The sequence below is a fragment of the Silurus meridionalis genome, chromosome 6, assembly GCF_014805685.1.
Source record: "Silurus meridionalis isolate SWU-2019-XX chromosome 6, ASM1480568v1, whole genome shotgun sequence".
NCBI classification, from domain to species: Eukaryota; Metazoa; Chordata; class Actinopteri; order Siluriformes; family Siluridae; genus Silurus; species Silurus meridionalis.
In genome coordinates, this window is record NC_060889.1 from 12,734,495 (window position 1) to 12,761,262 (window position 26,768).

At 36.7% G+C, this 26,768-nt stretch overlaps 3 protein-coding genes across 4 annotated transcripts in view; 1 reads left to right on the top strand and 2 right to left on the bottom strand.

Moving 5' to 3' along the window:
- Positions 1–1,026: 1,026 nt before the first annotated feature.
- On the bottom strand, positions 1,027–7,858 carry fcer1g (Fc epsilon receptor IgFc epsilon receptor Ig). Its single transcript, XM_046850658.1, has 5 exons — positions 7,700–7,858; positions 4,645–4,736; positions 3,807–3,845; positions 2,048–2,074; positions 1,027–1,859 (listed from the first exon to the last, which is right to left on the bottom strand). Exons 1-5 carry the CDS (start codon positions 7,761–7,763, stop codon positions 1,797–1,799), a joined length of 285 nt encoding a protein of 94 aa, XP_046706614.1. The 5' UTR covers positions 7,764–7,858; the 3' UTR covers positions 1,027–1,796.
- A 5,582-nt stretch (positions 7,859–13,440) lies between these two features.
- Positions 13,441–22,005, top strand: ndufs2 (NADH:ubiquinone oxidoreductase core subunit S2). The gene is made up of 14 exons (XM_046851273.1): positions 13,441–13,597; positions 15,281–15,384; positions 15,635–15,825; positions 15,992–16,112; positions 16,385–16,497; positions 17,048–17,126; positions 17,214–17,290; positions 17,409–17,494; positions 17,595–17,714; positions 17,845–17,974; positions 18,622–18,717; positions 20,515–20,598; positions 20,835–20,892; positions 21,834–22,005. Exons 1-14 carry the CDS (start codon positions 13,494–13,496, stop codon positions 21,869–21,871), a joined length of 1,401 nt encoding a protein of 466 aa, XP_046707229.1. The 5' UTR covers positions 13,441–13,493; the 3' UTR covers positions 21,872–22,005.
- Positions 22,006–22,617: 612 nt separating this feature from the next.
- The window catches only part of kirrel1a (kirre like nephrin family adhesion molecule 1a), a 28,146-nt gene continuing 23,995 nt past the window's right edge, over positions 22,618–26,768 (bottom strand). For both annotated transcript variants that reach the window (XM_046851271.1, XM_046851270.1), the window contains exon 15: positions 22,618–26,629. In XM_046851271.1, coding sequence (XP_046707227.1) covers positions 26,024–26,629 — 606 coding nt within the window. In that variant the 3' untranslated portion in view covers positions 22,618–26,023. The remainder of the gene's footprint in view (positions 26,630–26,768) is intronic.

A 26,768-nucleotide genomic window follows, 5' to 3' on the forward strand; every position in this document is an offset into this window, starting at 1 on the left:
CATCATATTAATATATTAATACAAAAACTAATTGAAAATTTTGATATCTAATGAATGTCTTTAGGCTGAACAAGCACTATATAAAACACAAGCAGAGAAAGATGATGATGATGATCAGGTGATCAGGAATGTCTCTGTTCTCATTCACATCAGCCCCATACTTTTTGTTGCCTTCTGTCTTGCTTGTTGTTTGCTTCGTAAACTAGCCTACATTTGTGGTGTGTGAGGGCCAGGAAATGATACACCAGTGGTTGGTTGAAAAAGCCACACAATGACAGAAAATAGGTTGATGGACTAAAAATGGTAATGAGAAAAGAAACACTGACATTTCACGAAATAAATTAAAACTAAAGTAACAAGCCCGGTTTGAATATTTAAGAAGTAGAAAGTACAGATATTTGTGTAGAAAATGTAGTGAGTGAAAAAGAAATTGCAGGAAAAATAAATAGTGAAGTAAAATACTGATACCAGAAAAATCTACTTAAATACAGAAACAAAGTATTTGTAATCTGTAATTCTATATTCTGTCAATCTATTAGAATAGTTAATAATAAAAAAGTGTTCCTAATAAACTGACTGGTTAATGTATAAAGTATTTTCACTTTATTGAAGAAAAAAAAATACTCTATACATTAACTAGTCCTAATAAATTGACGGAATATAATTCCGACATCATTTTATTAGAAACACCTTTATAGTCTGTCAGTTTATTAGGAACACCTCTATACTCTCACCTTTCACTTTCTTATGAACATCTCTATGCTGCATTCATTTACTTTAGTACGTTTAATAACTACTATATAATATCCATTCACTTTATTAGAAACACTTCTATTTACTAAATTCTTTGTTTAACAAGCCCGACAGTGCAGACACTTGAATTCACAACTTTCTGATTAAGAGCACAGCGACTTCTTAGACACTTAAAACCACATGTTAAACCTTGTGTTTTAGTAAAAATTGTTTCCAGCTTCCAGAAGGCCAATTATATGGACAGAGATGGGAAATGAAAATTGTTAAAAACTCTCAATATCAAATAAGGTTTATTAAGTTGTACTGAAAGAAATGAAGCAAGAGAATAATACAAAAACACTTGGTAAACAAACACATGGATTAAAGGTTTGAGTTTATAATGGTAAACTGGGGTCACAATCATGCATAAATACTGCTCTCTGGTGCTTACTGTCAAAACTGCATTAACATGATCTTTAAGTGTACAGAACCTTTATTATTACTATAACCACTGCTGCAATTCTAGTGAAAATTGTACTCCGGCTCTGATACACAACCAACCTAATCAGAAAACAGGAAGTTTATTGAACAGTGTGGTTGTAGGAACAGTTGTTGCCATAGCAGCGACAAATGTGTGAGACAACTTTGCAGAACAGGAAAGCAGCAATTTTAATGCATATTAGTCAAATATTTTTGCAACGTAACAATTATATAACAATAGCACAAATATTTCGAAAGTGCATAGAAATAAAAATGTATAGAAGTGAGACATTAGTTACATACAGTAAATGTACAAATATTCCGCTGTTTCAAACATCCTCAGGTTGTTTAATTTGCATCAAATACAAATATAATTGGCAACAATATGAAGACAATATTAAAAACAATGAAAGAATTTACAACTGTTCTTCAGATTACATTTTTTTTTTTTTAAGTATATAGAAGTCTTGCATTACAGTGCATTTAAGTTGAAAGAATGTTGCTTAGTTTTTACATCAGTTGCCAGAAATAGGACAATGAAATGAGGAAAGACAATGCACCATTTTTTCTTTGAATTGTTTGTCTCAGTTTTTGGTTTTCTTCATGTTGATGGACTCATAGGTATCTTGAGTACGATGTGAAAGTCCCTAAAAGAGTTTGAAAGGAAGAGATTGAGGAAAGCAGTTTCATGACTCTTAAACACCCATGTCAACATTTTCTAAACTACTTGAGCTCATTCGCAAACCCTGGAACCTCAAGCATGCTGAGAAAGAAGAAGTACTAAACTGTACAATGTAAATGGTCATTCCTGGCTGAAATAAGAGACAACACTTACTTCATAGACTTGGTCTGATGCATTCTTCTGCAAGATTGAAAAGAAGAAAAAAAAACACTTAAAACATAGCTGTGATTTTTTTTTTTTATTTGACTCACTTATAAACCCACTCTGTGAATAATTGTTGATAAAAAAAATATAATTAACAAGTCATACTAGATTATGGAGATCTGCCTGTGCTGTGTGAAAAGTGGTTGCACCGAATATTTAAAAAACTATGACGAAATTAGATGTGTGAAAGAAAGAAGTGGACAGGACAAGGGTTAGTAAAAAAGAGCACACCAGTCTAAATAAACCACACAAACCACACGGTGTTTGAACATCTGCTTCTATTGTTAGCTGAAGCAGATCATACCAGTTTAATCAAGAATGTTGTGTGTGGTGAAGAATCGAAGTCAAGCTTTTGTAAGTCATGACTGTGTTTTCTAACTATAGATATGATACTGCTATTCAGTAGAAACCCAGAGAGAATTATACAGAAAGATTTTCTTAATATTATAAAGCCATACTGATCCATGGTTTCATACAGTGCCTGTCAAAAGTTTGGAAACACCTAGTCTTTTATCTTTTCTGAGACACATTCATGTTCTCTCACAGTCACCACACAACAAGACAAAGACCCGAAGCATACGTCCAAGCGCTGTAAGTGTTATTAAGAGGGACCAAACAGTGGGATGGAGTGTTATCTATTATGGAATAGCCTGAACTTATGTAATATGGAGAACAGGAGAGATGTTAGCAGGCTACCTCACATCCAACTCAAACATGGCGGTGGAAGCTCTAATGGTTTGGTGGTGTTTTGGAGCAGAGAAGGTTGGAGACTTATTCCATGTGAAAGGAATAGTGAACCAAGATGCTACCATTCTATATTTCCAGACTTCACCATGCAACAAGACAAAGACCTGAAGTGTATCCAAGCTCTGTATATTTTACAGTCAATGGAGTGTTATCTATCACGTAATGGCCTGCCCAGTCACTTGAAACTATGTCCAATTGAACTGCTCTGGGATGAACTGGATTCTAAGATTAGAATGAAATACCCAACTAGTGAAGAACAACTCTGGCAAGATTTACAAAAGCCTGGCAAAGTATTTCAGCTGAATGTTTGGAGTAATGAACTTTCCAAATCCAAATCCGAGTGAGTGATTCATGCTCAGGGAGGATTTCTCACTGAAAATAAAGTTTAACGTCTGTATATTTATATATTTGTTTGGTTAAAGTAAATCATCATATCGTTAAATGACCTAGTTTGTTGCATGTAAAAAAAAGGAACATGAACAGTGTGTTTCTTAACACGATAAAAAACTTAAAAGAGTTATAATAATATATAAAAAGAGTTTTTTTCACAGGCACTGTATATACCTCCTATATATATATATATATATATATATATATATATATATATATATATATATATATATATATGTTCATTTATTATTGTTTTATTTATTATATATTTTATATGGTTGGCTGTAATAGTAGTTTATGCTTGTGATTTGGAGTAAGTTTTTTACATTGGGGAGACATTTGGCTGACCCCCACAATGAAACATCCAGTTTTTAATCAAAACAAAAACAACAACCAAACTAAAAAGAACACAAATGTACACAGTCAGAGTTTGATTTTGCTGTAGTAAGCCATTAATTAGCTGTATTTTTAATATGTCAGTAAAAGGCATGTTGGTGTGTGTGTGTGTGTGTGTGTGTGTGTGTGTGTGTGTGTGTGTGTGTGTGTGTGTGTGTGTATGTTTGTGTGTTACCTTTGCAGAATCCTGTTTTTTTGCAATTTCCTGCAGTATCTGTGTGTGAAAACAAATTTGAAGGTAACTGATGTTATAATAATAATAATAATAATAATAATAATAATTATTATTATTATAATAATTATAATATATATAATAATTATATTATTAATAATAATTGTTATTATTGTTATAATTCTTATAATTATTATAATTATTATTATTATTATTATTATTATTATTATTATAATAATATTATTATTATTATTGCTTGTGTATTATATGGACACGTTTAAAAAAACAAAAACTTCTTCTAGCACCAGTGACTGTCTTCTTCTTCTTTTTTTGGCTTCTCCCATTAGGGGTCGCCATAGCGGATCATCCGTCCCCATACCCCCCTGTCCTCTACATCTGCCTAGCCCAATTTTCACCAGTACCCTGTTGTCTAACGATACCTGTGGCGGTCGTTGTTAACCCGGGCCTCGACCGATCCGGTATGAAATTCTCTTTCGTGATCCGCATGTCTTGATTTGGCACGTTTTACGCTGGATGCCCTTCCTAACGCAACCCTCCCTATTTACCCAGGCTTGGGACCGGCACTAAGAGTGCTCTGGCTTGTGCAACACTAATGGCTGGGTTTACTAATTAAAATAAAGATAATATGATATAAAATGTTCACATTAAACTATTGCCTTAATCACACTCAAAGATAATGCTAAACAAAGTAATTATTTTTATTAATAGTATTATTATTATTATTATTGGTATTATTATTATTATTATTATTATTATTATTATATAATTTATAATATAATATAATATATTTATAATTATATAAATAATTAAACCTGTGTACCTTGATTCTGCAGTAAAGGACAGTTAGGACAAGTCCGTAGACAAACAGAATGGCATCCAAGATGTAGCAGATGTTTGCTTCATTCATAGCGGCTTTCACAAAAAAAGAAATACATTTCAGTATGAGATCACCTTTTGCTTGTCAGCACCCAGTACCAGATAATTTAGTCCTATACTATAAAGAGCTTACTAGGTTTTCATTTTTTTTTTTATAATTTAGTTCTGTAAATATAGTAATAAAGCACGATATGAAAGAAAAATTGATCTTCGTGACAAGTGTTCATTGATACCGCACTCCTTCCTGAAGACATTGCCAAGGTGAAAAATATACAGGATGTTACAATCCACCTGAGACCACTTTTAAAAATATTACATTAGTGTTTCTTCACAGAAAAAACTACCTCTGCTTGATATTTCATACCACACTCTGCTGCACACACTTGCACTTTATTCCACTGATAGTCCAAATCTTTACATCTGTTATACATATATATTACATATATATGTATTTCTTACATATATGCATATAAATTATATTTTTATGTAGATTTAGTTTTTATATTACCAGGCAGACATAAAAAAAAACATTTATCTGCCCTTTGTACCCTGTATAGTGTGTGTGTGTGTGTGTGTGTGTGTGTGTGTTTCAGACCAATAAAGCCCAATAAAATGTTTTATATATATATATATATATATATATATATATATATATATATATATATATATATATATATATATATATAAAATAAATGAAGTCATGATCTAGAAATGATATTATAGTTGAACCTATGATCTGAATTACAGCCATGCTGTTATAGAACAATAGACGGTCGTTCAAGAATCTGTGTTGTAAAGAAAATTATTGGTCAGAAAGTATTGATTAATTAACATTAATTAACATCTGTAAGGTGAAATATCTTTACAGATATACAGCTATACATATATTTCAAGTATATCACCATGGGGAAGCTCTATAAAGGAAATAACTTGTCCTCAAAAGACTTTCCCTGTAGTGAAAAACTACTGTCTGCAACAAAAAACTCTATCATCATTGGCAAACCCCTGTGGTATAAGAAGTATAAAACTCTATAGAATGTGCTGTTATAAACAAATAATTTAGGCTAGGCTTTGTCATACAAACCCATTGTACATTTATTTTTCAATAACATGTCTTATTCCTTAAGTATTTAACAGACATTTAGTACCTCATAGTCTTGTCTGTGTTAGTGTTTAAATAACTGTTGACAATCTTTCACTGACATTGAGCTCATCTTTTTTTTCCATTGGGTTTTATTTGCTTTTGTGTTGTTTTAATCTTAAGAGGGGCTTAAAATTCCTTAAGTAAAGACACACAAACACTGAGAATTATTTATGCTAAAAGTAAATAAGATTTTGTATCTAGTGTACATGCTTGATGCAAGTATTTATAAGAGGCTGCAATGTGAAAACCATCTACAATTTAAAATATTAGCAGAGTTAGTTTTTTTATGTTTGTAATTTGTATTTTTTATTTATTTTTTAATTTTTTTTCATCTTTTTGTTTAAACTTATATACAGACATATAAAGAGTTTAAAACAACTGAAACCTAGATTATACATTTAAAAAGAGCTATACATACAAATAATCAATTGTCCAAATGTGTACTAATTGTTACTAATTTAATCAGCAAATTTAATTTTATACGCAATAAATTGTATACAGTATCTAAATCCCATTTAAGGCATAGGTTGATGTGCATGCAACAGGATATAAAAAGAATAATTACAGTTTCTGTTTATTTTTAAATGTAAATCTATACCTAAATTTATTACTACTTGTATGATTAAAGAAAACAACTTCAAAGTATACAATAATAGGTGTTAAATACGAAGTGTGACTAAAGTTTTAAAAACCGAGAAAGAAACAGGTCTCAGAGCATGGGTGTTAACCGCATGTTAAAAATACACTGGTCACTTCCACTTTTTATAGCTGAGATCTACATATATTCACCAAGAAGAACACGATCTGTTAAAAAAAAACTGTTGCTTTGACTTTACTATACATTTGCTTACTTTTAGTAAAAAATTGCCGAATTTCATTTTACTTATCTCCCACTGCCAAAAAATAATATCGTAGCAAGTGCAAATATTGTTAAAATATAGTTAAAATATAGTTCAATTTGTTTAGCATTTTCTAATATAGGATTAAATGTAAATAAATAAAAATAAAAGCTATTTCTAGACTTCATCCCTCAATAACACGGCAATTTCGACAATTCAATTTATTTGACTAATTTGGAATATCAAAAGCTAATATTTAATTGTTGGTTTATATTAAATAAAACTGAAATCAGCAGCATTTCATAAAAAAATCAGAAGACCAAGTGAATACATGAATACTAATACAACAGTTATAAAGTCAACAGAGCATTAACTATTCCAATTAGTGCTGCATTACATCTCTTTATAAGGTTTTGTCAATAGTTTGATATACTATATTATTCTTATAAAATAAGTTATGCATTAAATCCTTACTGAAACAACTACTTCATAATGTTTGTGAAGGTGTGCACTGTATATGTGTTGATTCAGTGCCTTAAAGTCTAAGACTGTGATTGGTAAATAAAAATTCCACTGGCATTATGCCAACATTTGTAACTCTCTCTATTTCTGTTTTGGGTTTATGTTTAATCATCAGAAGTCTAAATGGTCTAATTTTGTCTTCCATACATGATTAAACTTTTGCTTTTTGATGATATTTTATGACAGAATTACATAAATTACCATACATTCCAAACATGGAACATATTACACGCTCAAATTGTGTTTGTTTTTGTGAGTTGTGGAACATATTAAAGTATTTTTATGTTGCTATCAGTGGATATCAGAAGATATATATTAATCATATATTAAACTATATAAAGAAAGTACAGTATATGTGTTAGCTGTTGTCTATCTTTAAGAACATATCACTGACTGGTTTCCTTCTGATACTCATATCATACTTAAAAAGGCAAAATACAAATCTTGTTATATAATCTAACATTAGTTATGAGAGACCAAGTTAAATTACTTACCAGCTTGGCCAATGGTCATCGAAAGAGGAAGCAGACAAAGCAGGGTGAATCCAGGCTTTGTCATAATGGAAACTAAGGTTTACAGAGAAACAGTACCACACAGCATCGATGGACAGCTAGCTTTCAGGAAACTGACTTTAGCAAAGCATGTGAGGGGAAGTTGTGGTGTCTGCATGTCCGTTTTGAAGATTAAGCCAAACCCACACCAGAGTGATGGTGGTGCAAAAGAAATCCTTTAAGGCTTATATTCCACTGTTTCTGTTAAATGGCAAAAGCTGTGTCAGTGGCAGGATTTGAGTTGAAATTTCTGTGTTCGTTATGTGACGTTAGTGTAGTGTCCAATTGTTTTACTGTAAACCAAAGAGTCAGATTTTTAAATATAGCTTTGAACTCGTCATGAAAACCGGATGTTGATTTCAAAATCAAAACCAAATGATTTCGTATGGCTGTCCAATCTTGACACTGACGGACTTAAGTGCCAAAACTGTCTTACAGTGCCTTTACAGGAACTGTCAGCTGTAAGCAAGATTTAACAGCAATTTGAACTAGAATAAGTTTGATACTTGTCCTGGTATGTGTGGAAATACTGCAGCGCTACATTTTAATACTTTATTTGTGCATAAGGTTATTAGAGGAGGAATCGAGAGCGATATGCACAGAGTATATATACGCAGAGTTAAATTAATCTAATCTAATCTGGGCATCTGTACAATAAATATTGAGGTGTAAATAATTTCCTTTCTGGTTTCTGTCTTATTTCTCGTAAAGAGTTTCGTTTCATTCAGTATCTACCCAGTTTAGAATATACAGTCATGAAAAAGTTAATATTTCACAGAAGAACATTACCATGCTTGTTAGGCAGACTCAGATTGCTGCCCAATCATCCCTTTTTGCCTTTATCAGACAGATCAATACATATATAAAGGCGTTTAGGAGGTTCTTCCAGGCTGACAATGCCTAATCAACCGAATCTGTACCTTCTGCTCACATGTGCTTATGACAGGCTCAAAGCAAGATCTTACAACTGTTTTCATTCATTCATTCATCTCTAGTAACCACTTTATCTTGGTCAGGTTCATGGTCTTTTTAGAGCCTTCCTGGAAACAATATGTGCTAGTCAGAAAAAGATCCTGGATAGAACATAACTTTCATACTCAAACACACCTACAGTAGGAGCAGTGATGGATGAAGTACATTGTTTCTGTACCTTAGGTCCCTTATACTTCTGAAGTTCCTGTACCATTCAGAACAACCTTTACATTTGTATTGAGTTAACATACAAAAGTACTTTCTTCTGAAAGTATGTAAGTTTAAAAAAGTAAAAGTACTGACTTATGAGAATCAAAGGTTAATCATTTATGCAATTTAATATTCCATTCTCATGTGCATCATACTTTATTTTATAGAGTTTTTTAATGTTACAGACACACAGTGGAAGTACACATACTGTGTATAAATTCTCACAAGAACCATGTGGTTATGCTTGTGATCTCCCAATAAGATATCATTTAACACAATTTATGTATCTACTTGCACCCTGATTACACTGCACAGTGCTTTAAAATTTTTGTATCTAACAATAAGGATACTTAATAATCCATTTTTTCTCTCCCTGCCTGTCACCTACTCTACTCTCCTTGTTTTCTCTCTCTCTCTCTCTCTCTCTCTCTCTCTCTCTCTCTCTCTCTCTCTCTCTCTTTCTTTCTATCACTCACCCTCCCTCTCTGTCAAGTTAATCATGCTCCCAATGTACCAGTGACCAGGGATTCTTCTTTTTGTATCCAACTGATTCATCCCAACACCCTACCTATGGATAGAAATATCTTCAATTGGAGACCATTCGGAACAGCTAGGTATGGTTCCACTTGGACAGCCTAAAGATCCATGAAGTTACTCAACAAGGGGGAACTATTATGTTAAATTTGGGCTGTAGTTAATACAAACAGTCTGGTTTGGGCAACAGTTTGAACAGTTGTGCATTTAAGAGCCTATCACTGAAAAGCAACCCTCAACAATAATGGAACGTTAATGCATGGCATTCAGTGTCACTCAGATGAGGATGGATTCTCTTTTGAAGCTGGTTCCTCTCAAATCATCCTTGCTCAGTAGGAATAAACTTATATACACTGAACTAAGAGGCACTATAATATAAATTCACATTTATTTACAAATATCCTTTTCATCTCTGTAAAGTTGCTTCACAACAATGTCCACTGTTAAAAGTGCTATACAAATAAATCTGGATAAAACTAAACATGTATTCACTTTAAAGTAGGAAGGAACATAGTTAGAAGATACAGATAAAATAAATGTTTTCTTCTTCTTTTTTTGGCTGCTCCCATCAGGGGTCACCACAGTGGATCATCCGTCTCCATATCTCTCTGTCCTCTACATCTGACTCTTTCAAACCAACTACCTGCATGTCTTCCTTCACCACATTCATGAACCTCCTCCTTGGTCTAACTCTATTTCTCTTCCTGTAGGCTCCATCCTAAACATTCTCCTACCGATATACTCCATGTCCCTCCTCTGTACATGCCCAAACCATCTCACTCGGGCCTCTCTCACTTTGTCCCTAAAACCTCCTCCATGTGCTGTCCCTCTAATGAACTTGTTACTAATCCTGTCCATCTTTGTCACTCCCAACAAAAATCTCAGCCTCTTCAGCTCTGCTACCTCCAGCTCCACCTCCTGTCTTTTACGCAATGCCACTGTCTCTAAACCATACAACATCGCAGGTCTCACCACAGTCCTATAAACTTTCTGTTTCACTCTTGCAGATACTCTTCTATCACAAATCACTCCTGCCACTCTTCTTCACCCACTCCACCCTGCCTGCACTCTTTTCTTCACTTCTCTACCACTCTCTCCATTACTTTTCACTGTTGACCCCCAGGTACTTAAACACATCCACCTTCAACACCTCTTATCCATGCAACCACACCCCTCCACTGCCCTCCCTCTTATTTACATACATGTACTCTGTCCATACATGTCCTGCACTACCCTCACATACTTCTCTAAAAACACCTGACCTCCTCATACAATACCACAACTTCCCTCTTGGGACCCTGTCGTATGCTTTCTCTTAATACTCAGACAATGCAATTCCTTCTGACCTTCTCTATACTTCTCCATCAACATTCTCAAAGCAAATAATGCATCTGTGGTGCTCTTCCTCAGCATGAAACCATATTGTTGCTCACAGATGGTCACCTCTTCTCTCAGCCTGGCTTCCACAACTCTTTCCCATAACGTCATTATGTGAAGATGTTGAGAAGTGTGTAAAGGACATTAGACAGTGGATGCTTGATAACTTTCTTCTGCTCAACCCAGATAAGACGGAAGTACTTTTACTAGGACCACATGCAGCTAGAAATAAACTTTCCGATTACGTAGCATCTCTGAGTGGTGTACTAAGATGGATCTCAGTGTGTACAGCAGTCAAAGACCTTGGTGTGATTACTGACCCTAATCTTTCCTTTGAGGCTCACGTGAATAATATTACCAGGATCGTCTTCTTTCACCCTAGAAATATTGCTAAAATTAGAAATATTATGTCATTACAGGATGCAGAAAAACTAGTTCATGCTTTTTTTACATCTAGATTAGACTACTGTAATGCTTTACTTTCTGGGCGTTCAAGTAAATGTGCATAAATAAGCTTTAGTTAGTTCAGAATGCAGCAGCAAGGGTCCTCACTAGATCTAGAAAACATGACCACATCACCCCTGTTTTAATCAGTCTACACTGCTCCCAATCAAATCTGGCATTGATTATAAAATACTACTACTGATGTATAAAGCACTTAACGGTCTCGCACCACAGTATCTGAGTGAACTTCTGTACCAGTATGATCCTCCACGCCTACTTAGATCAAAAGGTGCAGGCTATCTGTTGGTAGCTAAAATAGTGAAGACTACAGCGGGGGGCAGATCTTTCTCTTATAAATCCCCACAGTTATGGAACAGCCTTTCAATCAGTGTTCGGGACTCAGACACAGTCTCAGTGTTCAAATCAAGGTTAAAAACTTATTTATTTAGTCAAGTCTTTTATCAGTAGATTTTTCTTAGGTAAAGGAGCAGATCTGGAGGGATCATGGATATAGAGTGTTTGGTGAACTGTGATAGAGCTGCAATTAATGGACATTTGGTGCAACCCAGATGAGGATGGGTTCCCTCTTGAGTCTGGTTACTCTCAAGGTTTCTTCCTTATGCCATCTCAGGGAGTTTTTTCTTGCCACAGTCGCCACTGGCTTGCTCATCAGGGACAAACTTACACTTATAAAGAACATATTAATTTGTTATCACCTTATTATCTGTGTAAAGCTGCTTTAAGACAATGTTCATTGTTCAAAGCGCTATACAAATAAAAATTCATTGAATTGAATTGAATTGACTGATCAACTTTATTCCCCTGTAGTTACTGCAGGTCTGCTCATCTCCCTTATTTTTAAAAACCAGTACCAGCACATTCCATCTCCATTCTTCAACCATCCTCTCACCTTCCAAAATCTTGTTAAACAATCTGGTTAAAAACTCCACTGCCATCTCTCCTAATCATCTCTATGCTTCTATCGGTATGTCATCTGGTGGAACCAACTTTCCACTCTTCATTCTCTTAATCACTGCTCTCACTTCCTCCTTACTAATCCTATCTACATCCTGCTTCACCAACTCCACGTCATCCAATTTTCTCTCTTTTGTTTCACTTATTCATCAGCTGCTCAAAATACTTTCTACATCTTCTCAACACACTTTCCTCACTAGTCACATTTTCATCTCCATCCTTTATTGCTCTAACTTGCAGCACATCCTTCCCAGCTCGGTCCCTCTGCGTGGCCAATCGGTATAAATCCATTTCTTCTTCCTTAGTGTCCAACTTTTCAAACAGCTTCTCATATGCTTTTTCCTTGGCTTTAGCCACATGCCTCTTTACCTGCTGCCACATCTTCTTGTGCTCCTGCCTACTTTTCTCATCTCTCTGCCGATCCCAATTCTATTTTGCCGACCGCTTTCCCCTTATTCTCTCCTGCACTTCCTCATTCCATCATCAAGTCTCGTTGTCTTTCTTTCTATTTCCAGATGTCACACCAAGTACCTTTCTAGCTGTCTCACTTATCATTTCTACAGTAGTTGCCCAATCATCCAGCACTTCCTCACCACCACAGAGCCCCTGTCTGACCTCTTCCCTGAATCTCACACTACACTCTTCCCTGAATCTTACACCTTTCTCCACTTTTATACGGACAAATAATAGCAAAGTAAAAATAAAAGTTTTATAAAATAAAAATATTTTAAAAAGGACAGATAATTGAAAAATTACTTGAGTGAAGTAAAAAGTAAACATACTATGCTTAGGGACAATCAGCTAATTACTAAAGCAGCTCATCCAACTCATTGTGTTTGCATGGGTTTCCTTTAGGATTCTCCAGTCAGGTAATTCGATTCAATTAATTTTTATTTGTATAGCACTTTTAACAATTGACGCTGTCTTAAAGCAGCTTTACACAGATAATGTGGTAAAAAATAAACAATAAGATTGTTCTTTATAAGTGTGAGTTGGTCATGAAGTACATGCATTTCTACTATAAATGTGTGTGTGTGTGTGTGTGTGTGTGCCTGTGCCATACTGTAAACAGTGTATTTCCGCTTCAAGCCCAAACGCTGTGCTCTGTCTCTGACGGTAAGAGAATATGTAATACCTCCGCCGCCCTGTAGGTGTCAGTAGGTGCAGTTGATAAAGGCGCTGCGTGTCGGCGTGAAGAACGGTGCCAGACGGTCGGCCAGCAAAAATGGCGGCGACTATGCTGAGGTCGCTCAAACAACTCGGACGTCCTTCAGCAGCGATTTTAAACAAAAATGTTTTGACTCCTGCATGCGCTTTGCTTCAGAGAAGGTAAATTACTTTGTCTACACGGTAAAATAACACCGTTTACACATTGGTTGGTCTGAAAAACGAGCTATTGTCTAAACCAGATGAATCCGCCTTTAATGTCCTTTTGGTTTTCTGTATGTAATATTCTGGTTTAACTGTATACATGTCATGGCGATGTGATTTTGTCAGATATATATCTGATAAATTATATGTTTCTGTGCTTAGTGCAATGTACAGTTTGTTAGGGATTTGGTAAAGTCCTAACTGACAACCTGCGCTACTGACAGTATTCTCACAGCTATAATTATTAATCATCCAATGAATGTATTTATTTAGATATATTTTTAATCAAAGGGAGAATATAGTAAATATTGTTAGTGATTTATTTTTATTTAAGTTTCCAACTGGCTTACAACATTGGTTTTTGCTGGTCAGAATATTTAATAATCCAGTAGGAATAGTGTTCTTTTCACCAAGCAACATGATCTCTATCTGTATAAAGTACATTTCTCACACTGAATCAAAACAAGCATCATATTAATGTAATGGGACATTTTTGAAGTGAGACTAAAGAATACTGACAGGATGGACTGATTCTGGAAATATTTAGTCATGCAAGAACAGGAGGAATACTTGCTGAACAGAACAGTACATTGGTATTGTATGAGGAAGTCAGGTGTGTCAGAGAAGTATGTGAGGGTGGTGCAGGACATGTATGAGGACAGTGTGACAGCAGTGAAGTGTGCAGTAGGAACAACAGATTGCTTCAAGGTGGAGGTGGGACTGCATCTAGGATCAGCTCTGAGCCCTTTCCTGTTTGCAGTGGTGATGGACAGGCTGACGGACGAGGTCAGACAGGAGTCTCTGTGGACTATGATGTTTGCGGATGATATTGTGATTTGCTGGAGAGAAGGGGAATGAAAATCAGTAGGAGTAAGACAAAGTACATGTGTGTGAATGAGAGGGAGGGCAGTGGAGTGGTGCAGTTGCAGGGACAAGAGGTGGAGAAGTTCAGGAACCTGGGGTCAACAGTGCAAAGTAATGGAGAGTGTGTTAGAGAAGTGAAGAAAACAGTGCAGGCAGGGTGGAGTGGGTGGAGAAGAGTGACAGGAGTGATTTGTGATAGAAGAGTATCTGCGAGAGTGAAATGGAAAGTTTATAGGACTGTGGTGAGACCTGCGATGTTGTATGGTTTAGAGACAGTGGCATTGAGTTAAAGACAGGAGGTGGAGCTGGAGGTAGCAGAGTTGAAGATATTGAGGTTTTTGTTGAGAGTGACGAAGATGGACAGGATTAGAAATGAGTTTATTAGAGGGACAGCGCATGTAGGACGTTTTGGAGACACGGTGAGGGAGGCCTGATTAAGATGGTTTGGACATGTGCAGAGGAGGGACATGAGGTATATCAGTAGGAAAATGCTGAGGATGGAGGAAAAGAGGAAGACCAAGGAGGAGGTTTTTGGATGTGGTGAGGAAAGACATGCAGGTAGTTGGTTTAAAAGAGGCAGATGTAGAGGAAAGGAGGGTATAGAGACAGATGAGCTGCAGATGACCACTAATGGGAGCAGATGAAAGAGTTGGCACAGTTACTCACAGAAGTTAGTATGATGTGTCTGACATCTCATAGAAAGCATCAGTGTATGTTTATAATGACTGCTTTATAAAAGCTTTTCCAAACATGCAGAATCCTGTTCTGTTCTTGTAGGCAGAAGCAATGGCAGCCCGATGTGGAGTGGACTGAGCAGTATGCGGGCGCAGTCATGTACCCCTCTGCCATCGCCAAGAATTGGGTCCCACCACCATGGAACGGTTCGTACACGTATCTGAATTTTTTATTTATTTATTTATTTTTAACACTTCATTATTTATAGATGCTTTTAAATGCAGTAAATGATGGCGCTTTAATTCAATTGTAAATATTAAAAATATTCATCCTCCCAGTGCCGAAATGTTTAATAACTAAGCTAGAAATTGTTTAGAAATTTTTAATGTATGTGCAATTGGGCAGGTTGGAGAGTGTGTTTTCAATTAAGAAAAACCTTTTTGTTTGTCTTCACAGACAAAGACCCTCCAGCAGAGAAGGAGGTTTCAAACCTCACTATCAACTTTGGACCTCAGCATCCTGCAGCCCACGGCGTTTTGCGTCTGGTGATGGAATTGAGTGGCGAGTCTGTGAAGAAGTGTGACCCTCACGTGGGTCTGCTGCACCGTGGCACCGAGAAGCTCATTGAGTACAAGACCTACCTGCAGGTACGACCAGAATTAAGTCAGCCTGCATCTACAACACAGTTCTGTGATTTGCACTGAACATGTGATGAAGCGCTGTAAGATAGCATTTAAGATGATGCTGTTAGTCTAATGTGGTGGTGGCTGTGTTGATGATGATGGAAAGTATGTTATTTTGTCCTTTCTTTAGGCTCTGCCGTACTTTGACAGGCTGGACTATGTGTCTATGATGTGCAATGAACAAGCCTATGCTTTAGCAGTAGAAAAGCTGCTGAATATCCAGGCTCCACTTCGTGCTCAGTGGATTAGAGGTAAAGGACACTTAATGCAATTAATCTAGATTATGAATCTATTACCATTTTATGTACATTTTGTGTAATCGACATCAATGATTTGACCTTAAGTGGGCTTGTCTTAATTAAGTATCTCACATGATCTATTTTAGGCTTCCTGAATAAAGAACACTATAATAAAGTAAAAGAATAGTTATTTCATTTGTAATGTATTTTATAATGTGAATATTTATTATTGATTATACAATAAACAACTGCAAAATAGCTCCGTGTCTTCTCTCTGCCCACAGTGCTGTTCGGAGAGTTGACTCGCATTATGAATCACATCATGGGCATCACTACACACGCCTTGGATATTGGTGCCATGACTCCTTTCTTCTGGATGTTTGAGGAAAGAGAGAAGGTGAGAGGAGGATTGGGATTGTTTATGCAAGCAGCTGCAACATGGAAGTCTGTGGTTTTAGTTAGTTATTTTTATTTATTATATATTTATTTATTTATTTATTTTTTACTGCTAGTGCAGTTGTTTAAATATTGATTTTATTAAAAAAAATCGTCTGAAGGACACTGATTTCTTTGCAACTGAACAGTTTCTTTGATATAAACTGTGTACATGTTCACTGTTTAGGGAGCGGTGATGGAAAGTGTGCATGGTTTTTGTGGTCATGTCTTCATGGCTTAATATGCAAGCCTTGAAGTGTGTATTACATTTAACAACATTTAGCAACACAGAACAGCTTAAACAACAGGCCAACAACACAGTTAATGGTGGATGCACCAGAAATGTTGGATGTTTGCGAGCAATACAGTCAGAATTGTGAGAAATTAAGTCAAAATTACAAATGGCAACAGTATCTGCAGCTCTGAGGAGGTCTTATTTCTAACAGGGAAGAAATGATTGGATCTGTAATAAACACTGGTTCTAACACTTCCTGCCTGTTCCTTTCTTGCAGATGTTTGAGTTCTATGAGCGAGTGTCTGGAGCCAGAATGCACGCTGCTTATGTCCGACCTGGAGGAGTTCATCAGGTCAGTGCTCTGGACTTTAAAAACCTTTCCATCTCTTTTCAGAGACCAGTTTGAGAGCTGAACTGATTTCAGGTTACTGTGCATGTTGTAGGATCTGCCCTGGGACTTATGGACGATATTTATGAGTGGTGTAAGAACTTCTCAATACGCATTGATGAGGTGGAGGAGGTATGAATATCAATCAGTTTTACAGAAAGTTGCTCTGATAGTTCATTGGCTGTCAGTGTGAACTTGGTAGATAATTTTTTTTAAAAGAATGCCGTCAATGTCGATGGAACGTTTGTAGATGCTGACAAACAACCGCATTTGGAAGAACAGAACTGTTGATATTGGAGTTATCGGAGCTGAAGATGCTCTTAACTACGGCTTCAGGTACCAAATACAAACGCAGCGTTACGGATTTTTTCTTTGTTTTATACTTTTGAACTTTTAATACTTGATCATTTATATTCTCCTCTCCTCCCTTTTTTAGTGGAGTGATGTTGAGGGGCTCTGGTATTAAGTGGGATTTGAGGAAATCTCAGCCCTACGACAAATACGATGAAGTGGAGTTTGATGTGCCTATTGGAAGTAATGGGGACTGCTATGACAGGTAAGCACTTGCCTAATGCCTAAAGTTAAGGAGATTGATGTTTAAATGTGAATTTATTAACGCAAGCTTATGCATCAGGCACGCGCTAACATAATGAAGAGAATATGAACAAGAATGTTTGTCCGCACAGGTATCTGTGTCGAGTGGAGGAGATGAGGCAGTCTTTAAGGATCATGAATCAGTGTCTGAACAAAATGCCTGAAGGAGAAATCAAGGTGGACGATGCTAAAGTCGCACCACCAAAGCGATCTGAGATGAAGGTGGGTTTAAGAATGCGTGTATAATAGTTTTACGTGATATAACATGATAGAAATTGTGGTACTCTGAGGCATCTAATTAAACAAGAAATGTGTCTTACCAAACAAACATGTCTGGAGACGACATTGCAGGCTTATCGATTTTCCACACACTTTGTTTTCTTTCAAATATTCATTTCTGAAATCAATTCAGAACAAAAAGCAATCGTGAAATTCTTCATGACACTAGGCGCCGCTGCAATGATTCATTCGAGTTGTTTCGAGTGCCACGTCACTGGAAGATGATGTGAGATCAGGAAGTCCTTCAACGAGCTGAACCCCCTGAAAATGTCAAACATTCGGAAACTTGTGCATGATGATCGTTGGAGAACAATCCAATTGATCTTACTTCCATTAGAAGATGAAGATCCGGGTCAAAGGTTGCCGTTTTGACACCATTGCATGAGCCAGCGCGAATAGCAGAAGGAGCTTGACACGCTTCGAAACTTTTTGATACAACCTGGTGCACGGTGGATATATTTATTTGAATGATTTTACAATGTATGTGTCTGATCTCTGTATTTTTATTTTTGGTAGTGTGCTTGATGTTTGCATTTAGTTCCGGTGAATGGCTTTATATTCTTTTTTTTTTTTTTTTTTTTTAAATGTAGATGTCTATGGAATCCCTAATCCACCATTTCAAGCTCTACACAGAGGGCTACCAGGTTCCCCCAGGAGCCACATATACAGCTGTTGAAGCACCAAAGGTGAGTTCCTGTACTGTAATATCCTCGCTATTCTGTGGTACTACTGCAGCTGGAGGGGAGGGGGGACAAAAGCTGGATGGTTCAGTTAATTTTAATACATTTGTTCATACTTATGAAAGAAGTCATTATATAGCAAACAGATCTTTTCCAGTGCTTTCTCCACCTAACGAAAAAACAGTAAATTGTAACTTTTTACAGTAGTAAAGGAAAAACAAGTACCGTTTTAGACATAATGTCCTTGTGTAAAAAATAAAAAACTGGCTGGTGTTGTAATGCATGTGATGCAGGTCTAGACATAAGGGTTAATTGTAAGTGATCAGTCTCCGCAGTCAGTGTTTACAGCTAGTTTTCATGTACCCTGATACTAAACACATTGAGTTGTGTTGGGAACACTTTACATTACACCTCAAGTAGTCCAAATTGTGCTCTTTTTGACAGACGCACTAACAAACTTTATATTATGGCTGACTACACGGAGCAATTGGTGCCTAAAATATTTTGATATTTTAATAATCTTTTTATATAATCTATTTAAATACAGACGCTCCCCACCTTACGAACGAGTTACACTCCGAACGACCGACGCAAGAGCAATAAAAACTATCAAATAAACAATCAAATGTACTCAAACTAATCGAAATACTGTATACAACATTTTGTATTAAGTAAAAAAATAAAAATAAATTCATTCGCCCGAGTCCAGTGCGCATCAAGCGTAGAAGTTGGTAAAGTGAATGATTGTAAAGTGGGAGCGTCTGTATATTGAATATATTTAATAATAATGCTGGATTTTACACAATAGACAAAACAATGCTGTTCTTGTTTTTTTTAGAAAGAAAACGTAATTAATGAATAACACACGTGTGCTAAAATGCAGATAACACGGAGAGCACATGAGCAGCAGTACAGTCAGAAAAGGTTCAACAGTAACATTGTCCCTGGCCAAGGATTTAATACCAGTGGTTGTTGCGTAGCTACTAAAAATGAATGAACCCCATTACTACTTAAAATAACTGTGTACATTTTGTTCGGAAATGTGCTGATGCTCTGTTCATTAAATTGTCAAAACAGCAAAAAAGGAAAATATCACACTGTCTTCAATCGTGGTCCAGCCTTAAAAACTTTTATTTTTTATTATTTATTTTTTTGTGGGGATTTATTTATTTATTGCTAGATTGTCGATCCCTAGTTGTAAGTGGAAGTGTATCTCTTTGTCACACAGAGCAGAAGCACTTAAAATTTGACCAGTGTTTTAATCCACATGATGTAAACTTTGCATCCTTCTGTGTTGCATTTCTCTCTCATTTTTTGCACCATGCACACACGTGAAAAGATACACTAGCAAAGCATTAGAACTTTTAGTGGCTAAATATTGGCTGGTTTTGGTGAAGGAGGCAGTTTCATAGATATGGCAACCACAGACCTGCTGTTTTGAAATACATTCCTGAATAAATTTTAAAGGTGAAGTTCTAAAAATGTAAAAACAATCAAATAAAATGAAAAAAAGTTATTTTAGCAGTGAAATACAGGGGAAAGAAAATGTAGTTGCAACCTTCAAAATGATGAAGCATGTATTCAAAGGGCTTCAGATACCAGCTATCAAAAGTCCCCTGAATTTATTGTGTGCAGGGCTGTGGGATTTATTGACCCTTACTTGGGGTTGTCTTGGGTTCTGTGTGACTGCTCCACATAATTGGTTTTAGTTATTTGAATATAATGTTTCATTATAAATTATTAAATACATATTTCTTTTAATATTATACTGGTACCATTTGAAGTTGTTTTTGTTTTTGACAGGGGGAGTTTGGAGTGTATTTGGTCTCTGATGGCTCCAGCAGGCCCTATCGCTGCAAAATCAAAGCTCCAGGCTTTGCTCACTTGGTAAACTCTGCTCCCTTTTTATTCATGACTGTAAACATTACTGTATTTTTATCTTACATTAGACAGATTATTATTATTTTTTTTAATAATGTGGAATTTAGCATTATAGCGCGGCCTGTGTGTTTAATGAAAAACTAGCTACATATTACTGCTATATTCCTTATTCACATTTAAACTGCAGTATTCGTTTTGCTGTAATTACACATTTGTTGTTTTTGTCTCGTTTTTTTCTTTAGGCTGGTTTGGACAAAATGTCAAAAGGACACATGCTTGCTGACGTGGTGGCAATCATTGGTAAATTTTTTTTTTTTTTTCTATTTATTTTTTTAATTTAACAACAAAACAGTTAATTGTTTATGATGCATTAGTACCCGGTGGTGATGCTTACGCTATCTAAATACCTTAGAGGCAGTAATCACAATAATTGAACAACACAATCCTCTCCAATCAGTGCACTAGTTAGCAGGTTTTGGCGGCAGGAAAGAGAATCTCTGATTGGTTATTCAGCGTAGCGAATTTATACACACAAATAAATGGAACTGGACAAAAAAAACGGACAAAAGCAAACAATAACCGAGAAAAGAGGGAACGCACCGATTGATATTTATGGTTCTAGTCCTTGCGGTTTTCCTGTTTGGATGATACTGCCACCTGCTGGTATGGGAGAGTTATGTTCTTTCACACAAGTACGGAACGTACACAATAGTTGGCTGTCTGCTGTAATCTGTCCGGTGTGTTCTAGTGCAACATTTTTTGCACCGATGCAGGTGGCGCTACAGTCGGCTTTCCTCAGAGCTGATTCTTTGGTGTCGGTTTGGTGTGTCCCTACCTTAAGTCCCAGATGGGTAGTTCTCTTCCAAATGTTAGCAGGCAGAGAGGGACATCACAGGGTTGCTGCTGGAATGGCAATCTGCTTGCTACAAAAGGGGGCACATCAGTCCCCCCACACACTTCCTCATAGATCAGATTGCTTGGGGTTTAAGCACAAAGAGCTAAAAGCTTGTAATTATGTAAAAAAAAAAAAAATTATTCTTTCTTTTTGTAACTGAGAGCAATGGTCTTTTACCTTTCCTTTTGGCAAATATTTAGACTGTAGCTTTATGCAAAAAAAAAAAAATCTTAAGGAACATTACTTAATTTGATGTTTCTTTTCTTATGATATTTGAATATTTACCTATTTCTGTATATATCATTGAACTAAAGTTTTTTTTTTTTTTGTTGCATTTCCTGTTTAGGAACTCAGGACATTGTGTTTGGTGAGGTGGACCGTTAAAGCATCACAATGTCTGTTCTTTTGGCGTACATCTGTTTTGTCTTTCAACGTCACTCTAGTAATGTGTATTTGATGGACAACTTGACTCAAACTTCTCCATGTATAAAAACCTATTAAACGGAATAAATATTTTATGTCCGTGTCTGTTGCTGTTTTTTAATTTCTGTATAATTTGTTGAAACAGACTTTTTTTAAAATCAAATTTATGGAGGTCTAGTGAAGTAAAAATCTCTTTTACTTCTTTGAAACTTCTGTGCCAGATACAAGAGTAATCACACTTAGGAGAAGAAACAAACATTTGTTTTAAATGCACACGAATACGGCAAGATGTAAATGTAAACGTGTGACAGAAGTGAATGTTCTCCACCGCTAACACGAACATGTCAGTGCATTGCAGTTACGATGCACCGTAAACATCTTTGTAATGCTTGTAAAAGGGTCATCGCATGGCTCTCATGTCACGTTATACTGTCTGTGAGGTGTGTGTTTAAAATTAAAATGTGATGAATGTAATTTTCAGGTGCACTGCGTTACACTTTAATCATGTGTATTTCCTTCAGTGCAAAAATCTAAATATGATCTGTCCAAACACGGCTATAAGCTACATGTAACTGTGTCGCTGATTATTCCTCTCTACTATTTCCACATTAGGATGAGTCACTCAGTGCTGCTGTAAAAAATAAAAGAAGTAAAGGTGACCCAAGATACAACTCACTTAGCACAGATATAAAACATCTCTCCTCACCTCTTATAAAAACAGTGCTTTTATTTGATATACTGTGAAAAAATAATTACATAACATTTTTAAAAATATATTGGGAAAAAAAAGATAATGAAATAAAAGAAAACTCATTAACTTCTGTTGTACGTCTGTAGAATGCTTCAACTATGAAGAACAGTACAGTAAGGTCAACATTTGCTTTCTAAGACACAAGTATACAGGATACAGTCCTACCAGCAGAATAAAAGTATTGGAGCAGGAACTTTAGGGAAGTAAAGGATTACATAAAGATATTTGTACACAAAGAGATACACTCAGTCTCTCTCTCTCACACACACACTGCACATCATTCTCCTCCAGCCTTAAATTGGCATATAAAGTGTTGGATTATAAAAGTCATGTTTTCCTAAGGCCACTCTTTTTTTTTTGTTTGTTTTTTTTAATCAACACTCATAAATCCCTCTTTTAAGTCCTCATGGCGCTTCAGTCGTTTGCGATGGAAGTTGGAGGAAGACCATGTCCTCAAATGCAGATTAGGTCACGACTTCTCAAACCCGTCTTTCTCAAAGTCAATTGCTCATAATGAACCAACTGTACCATAAGGACATACTAATGGGCAGCACAGGTGGGTATAAAGGTGCTATCTGTTGATGATGAGCATCTCGTTCTGCTGAATGCTTTTTGGCACCACACTGGACTTCAGCCAAGTAATGATGAACACAGCTCATTATTATTCTTTTTTTTTCTTTACAACCGGTCGTAAAATCTTCAAAATCCACTGCCGAACCTTAGTCCTCCTGCCAATTTTCTCTTGCACCGTAGATACTGTAACAATACTGCATTTAAAGAGTGCATCACACTGAATGATATAAAATAATACTTGAAATAGGAGTAACACGTGGGAAAATATTTACAAGACTCCTTCAATCGAAAGGCATCGAAACTCAGACGACAACTGTTCCGCGATAAAGAACCCATTACCAGACGGATTGTCTTCATCTTTCACAATGGACATGATCATGATGTTTACATCCAGAAAACCCTGTCTGCTTTCATAGCCATAAATCAAGTCTGAGTTTTACTAGTCAAAAAAAAAAAGAAAGAAAGAAAGATGCTTCTGCCGAACTTAGGCGTCTGTGTTTGGCACAAATAGCAGGTGTGTCTTCGTGATATTGTGTGTGGCAACAGTCCCCGATGTATTAGGTTTCAGTAAACCTCATATTGTAATATACATTTATATATGTATGAACATTCTGTTCTCTGGTAAAGACCCTGGGAACCCAAAAAAAAAAAAATCCATCCAAGAATAAACAAGATCTGCTCCACTTTTTTCATGATGTCTTAGAAGGTGACAGCATAGCAGCCTGATCTAAGCTCAGTATGTGTACCTAAGGCTGGGTCGTACTTTTTTGCAGCCCCATACCCTTTAAAACGCCATGTTTTTTGGTCACCATTATTACTGAGTCCAGAAACAACAAACACAAACAAATCTGCATATTTCCTTTTTGTTTGTTGAGGTGAATATCACCTAAATAAAGACTGACACTCGAAACGATGAACCTTTGGTCCACAATTCTTTTACAGAAAATATGAAAGAACAAAAATAATTCGGTATTTTTGGGACTAGTCCAAACACTCTAGCCTAGTGTGCAAATGAGAGATTACAGGTAGATTATAAGAGTAATTATCTATGCTAGAATACTGGAATGCAGTGCAAACAATGACCCCCACTACAAAGCACCATGGAAACGAGTGGGGAATTCAGACATATACATACAAATATATATAGACACACACATACTATATATATATATATATATATATATATATATATATATATATATATATATATATATATATATATAGTGTGTGTGTGTGTGTGTGTGTGTGTAAGTATATGCAGCCATACTGTATGTGCTTAATGATCAACTAATCACCATGTCAAAACACTATGGGAAAAAAAATTATATATATGTTTTTCACTATGATGTCCCCTTTGTGCATTCCACTAAATACCAATTGTTTGTCCCATCATGAAAAAGAAGAAAAAGAGAGAGAATGAGTGAAAGAAAAAGAACATAGTTGTCCTTGACCATGGGTGATGGCTTCCTAAACTGGTCTCTTTTCCTTCCTATTTTTATGCCAAAAGAAAAAAAAGGTTCCAAAGTGCTTTAATTCACTGATATGAGTTGCAACTTCAATATTTTGAATGATAGCATTTTGACAACTCCGTAAGAAAAGGTTGGTGAACCATACTGTACGCTTTATTTTATTCGTTCCTATAATTGAGAAGGCTTGTCGCCCGCTTCATGAGGTAGCTTAGCGATCTAGAATAACGACTAGATACTAACGAACAGGTAAAGCAGGTGAGTGTATCTGCCTCTCGTCACCTAGTGTCCAATTGATCGCAAGTACTTTTGTAGGGGTGTAACGACATGCAGAGTTCCAATCAGACACGATTTCACGGTGAAAAATGTCTAAAGTCGTGTTTTACATTTTTTCTTTGTTCAATAAAATGTTACAAAAGGTATAATATTTAAATTACAACATGATGGTGTGATCTATTCAATCAAAATAGAACCCAGATTGCTGTTGAAGGGAGCCGTTGCTGCTGTACTCAGTGTAAAAAACAGCTTGTTAGCTGATTTGCGATAAAGACGGAGATGTTTTAGGTAAAAGTGTGTGGGTTTGATGGAGTTTACATGTTGATTATACCTCAGTATTGCGCCCCCGCAGACATATCAAAATGAGAGCCTTGTATCGCTCGATGCATTACGACATGTTTTATCGTTACACCCTTAATGCTTTGGTAGCTAAGAAAACATGGTCATGTAGTGTCTTGTTTGGTGCTTTGCTCATGGCTGGTTATAAGGAATTAACTGTATATGAATCATCATTGAACCACTGCCAGTCTAGTAGGTGTAATTGCCATTATATTGCTTTCTGATATTTGCCTTGTAAAGGTGTGGAGACGAGTTGAAGAAGCCATAAAAAAAATTTTTTTCTTGTTTTCTTTTTCTTTTCGTTACAAAAGCCTTCCATGACCACTGCTGCCATGTGGTATTAGTGTCACAGACAAACACAGAAGCTTCCAGCAGTTCTCATCAAGATGAGTCTGTGGCCATGTTTACTCCAAGATATTCACACCAATACTGTTTGGCATTTTGACGATGCTAGATCTTTCATTAATGCTACTATTTTTCATCTTGATTGTGATTTTCGCTATCGGCTCCTTGAGCCGAGAAAATACGCAGAAAAAGCTGAGAGGATTTCCTCCACCTCTAAATTTCCCTCCCGCTCTCTCTTCTGTGCTTTCTGATCTGATTCCTACCACCCATTCGTCCTTTCTTTATAATTTCCTCCTGTGTATGTTTGTGTGCATGTGGTCGAGTATGTGTGCTGAAGTCAGGAAGAGGGGTCCGGCTCCTCCTTCACACGTGCGTCTGCATCCTCTGCGTGTGTCGGTGGGAATAGTCGGAATGCTGCGAGGTGTAGGAAAAGCGCGTGGAGCTACCGTACTTCCCGAGTCCGCTCTCCGGGGTCGCAGCACTGCCTCCGACGCTTACACCCGGCCCCACGCCGTAAATCTCGTACGCTGCGCCGCTTTCTAATGGAGCGAGGCTGGGAGGAGCAAAGCCGAGGCGATACGTTGGGTAATGCGAAGGGTAGCTGTAGTTCTCATATGGTAACTGTGGTGCTGAATCTAGGAGACTACATTCAGCTGGAAAGTCGCCTGTCTGAGGCCCGGAGCTGGGCGGAGGCTGCTGAGACTGACTTGGTCTGCTGAAGGTGTTAAACTGGGCATAGCTGAGTCTGGAAGGAGGTCGAGGGTCGTAGCAGCCGGCTCGTGACCCAGGAGCCAAGCTGCTAGGTGTTCCAGGACCTGCCGTTGCTCCGGTGCCTGAGCTACCGCTAACAGTTGCAGCACCACCGGGTGCAGTAGAGGTGCGATAGTCAGAGTAGTGCATGGAGCGAGAGGCAGGACGGCCTTCGTCATGGGTGGAGGCTCGCACATTGTAGTAACCGTTTGTCGGGTCCTGTCGGGTGAGAGAAAAAACACTGAGTGTGCAAAGAAAAAACACATGAGTGCAGATTCTGTGGGTGTAAAGGTTTGTATCCCCTGTGGTTTCTTCTAAAGAAAAGAAAAAAAAACGACAAAATATTTTTTTTACCTTT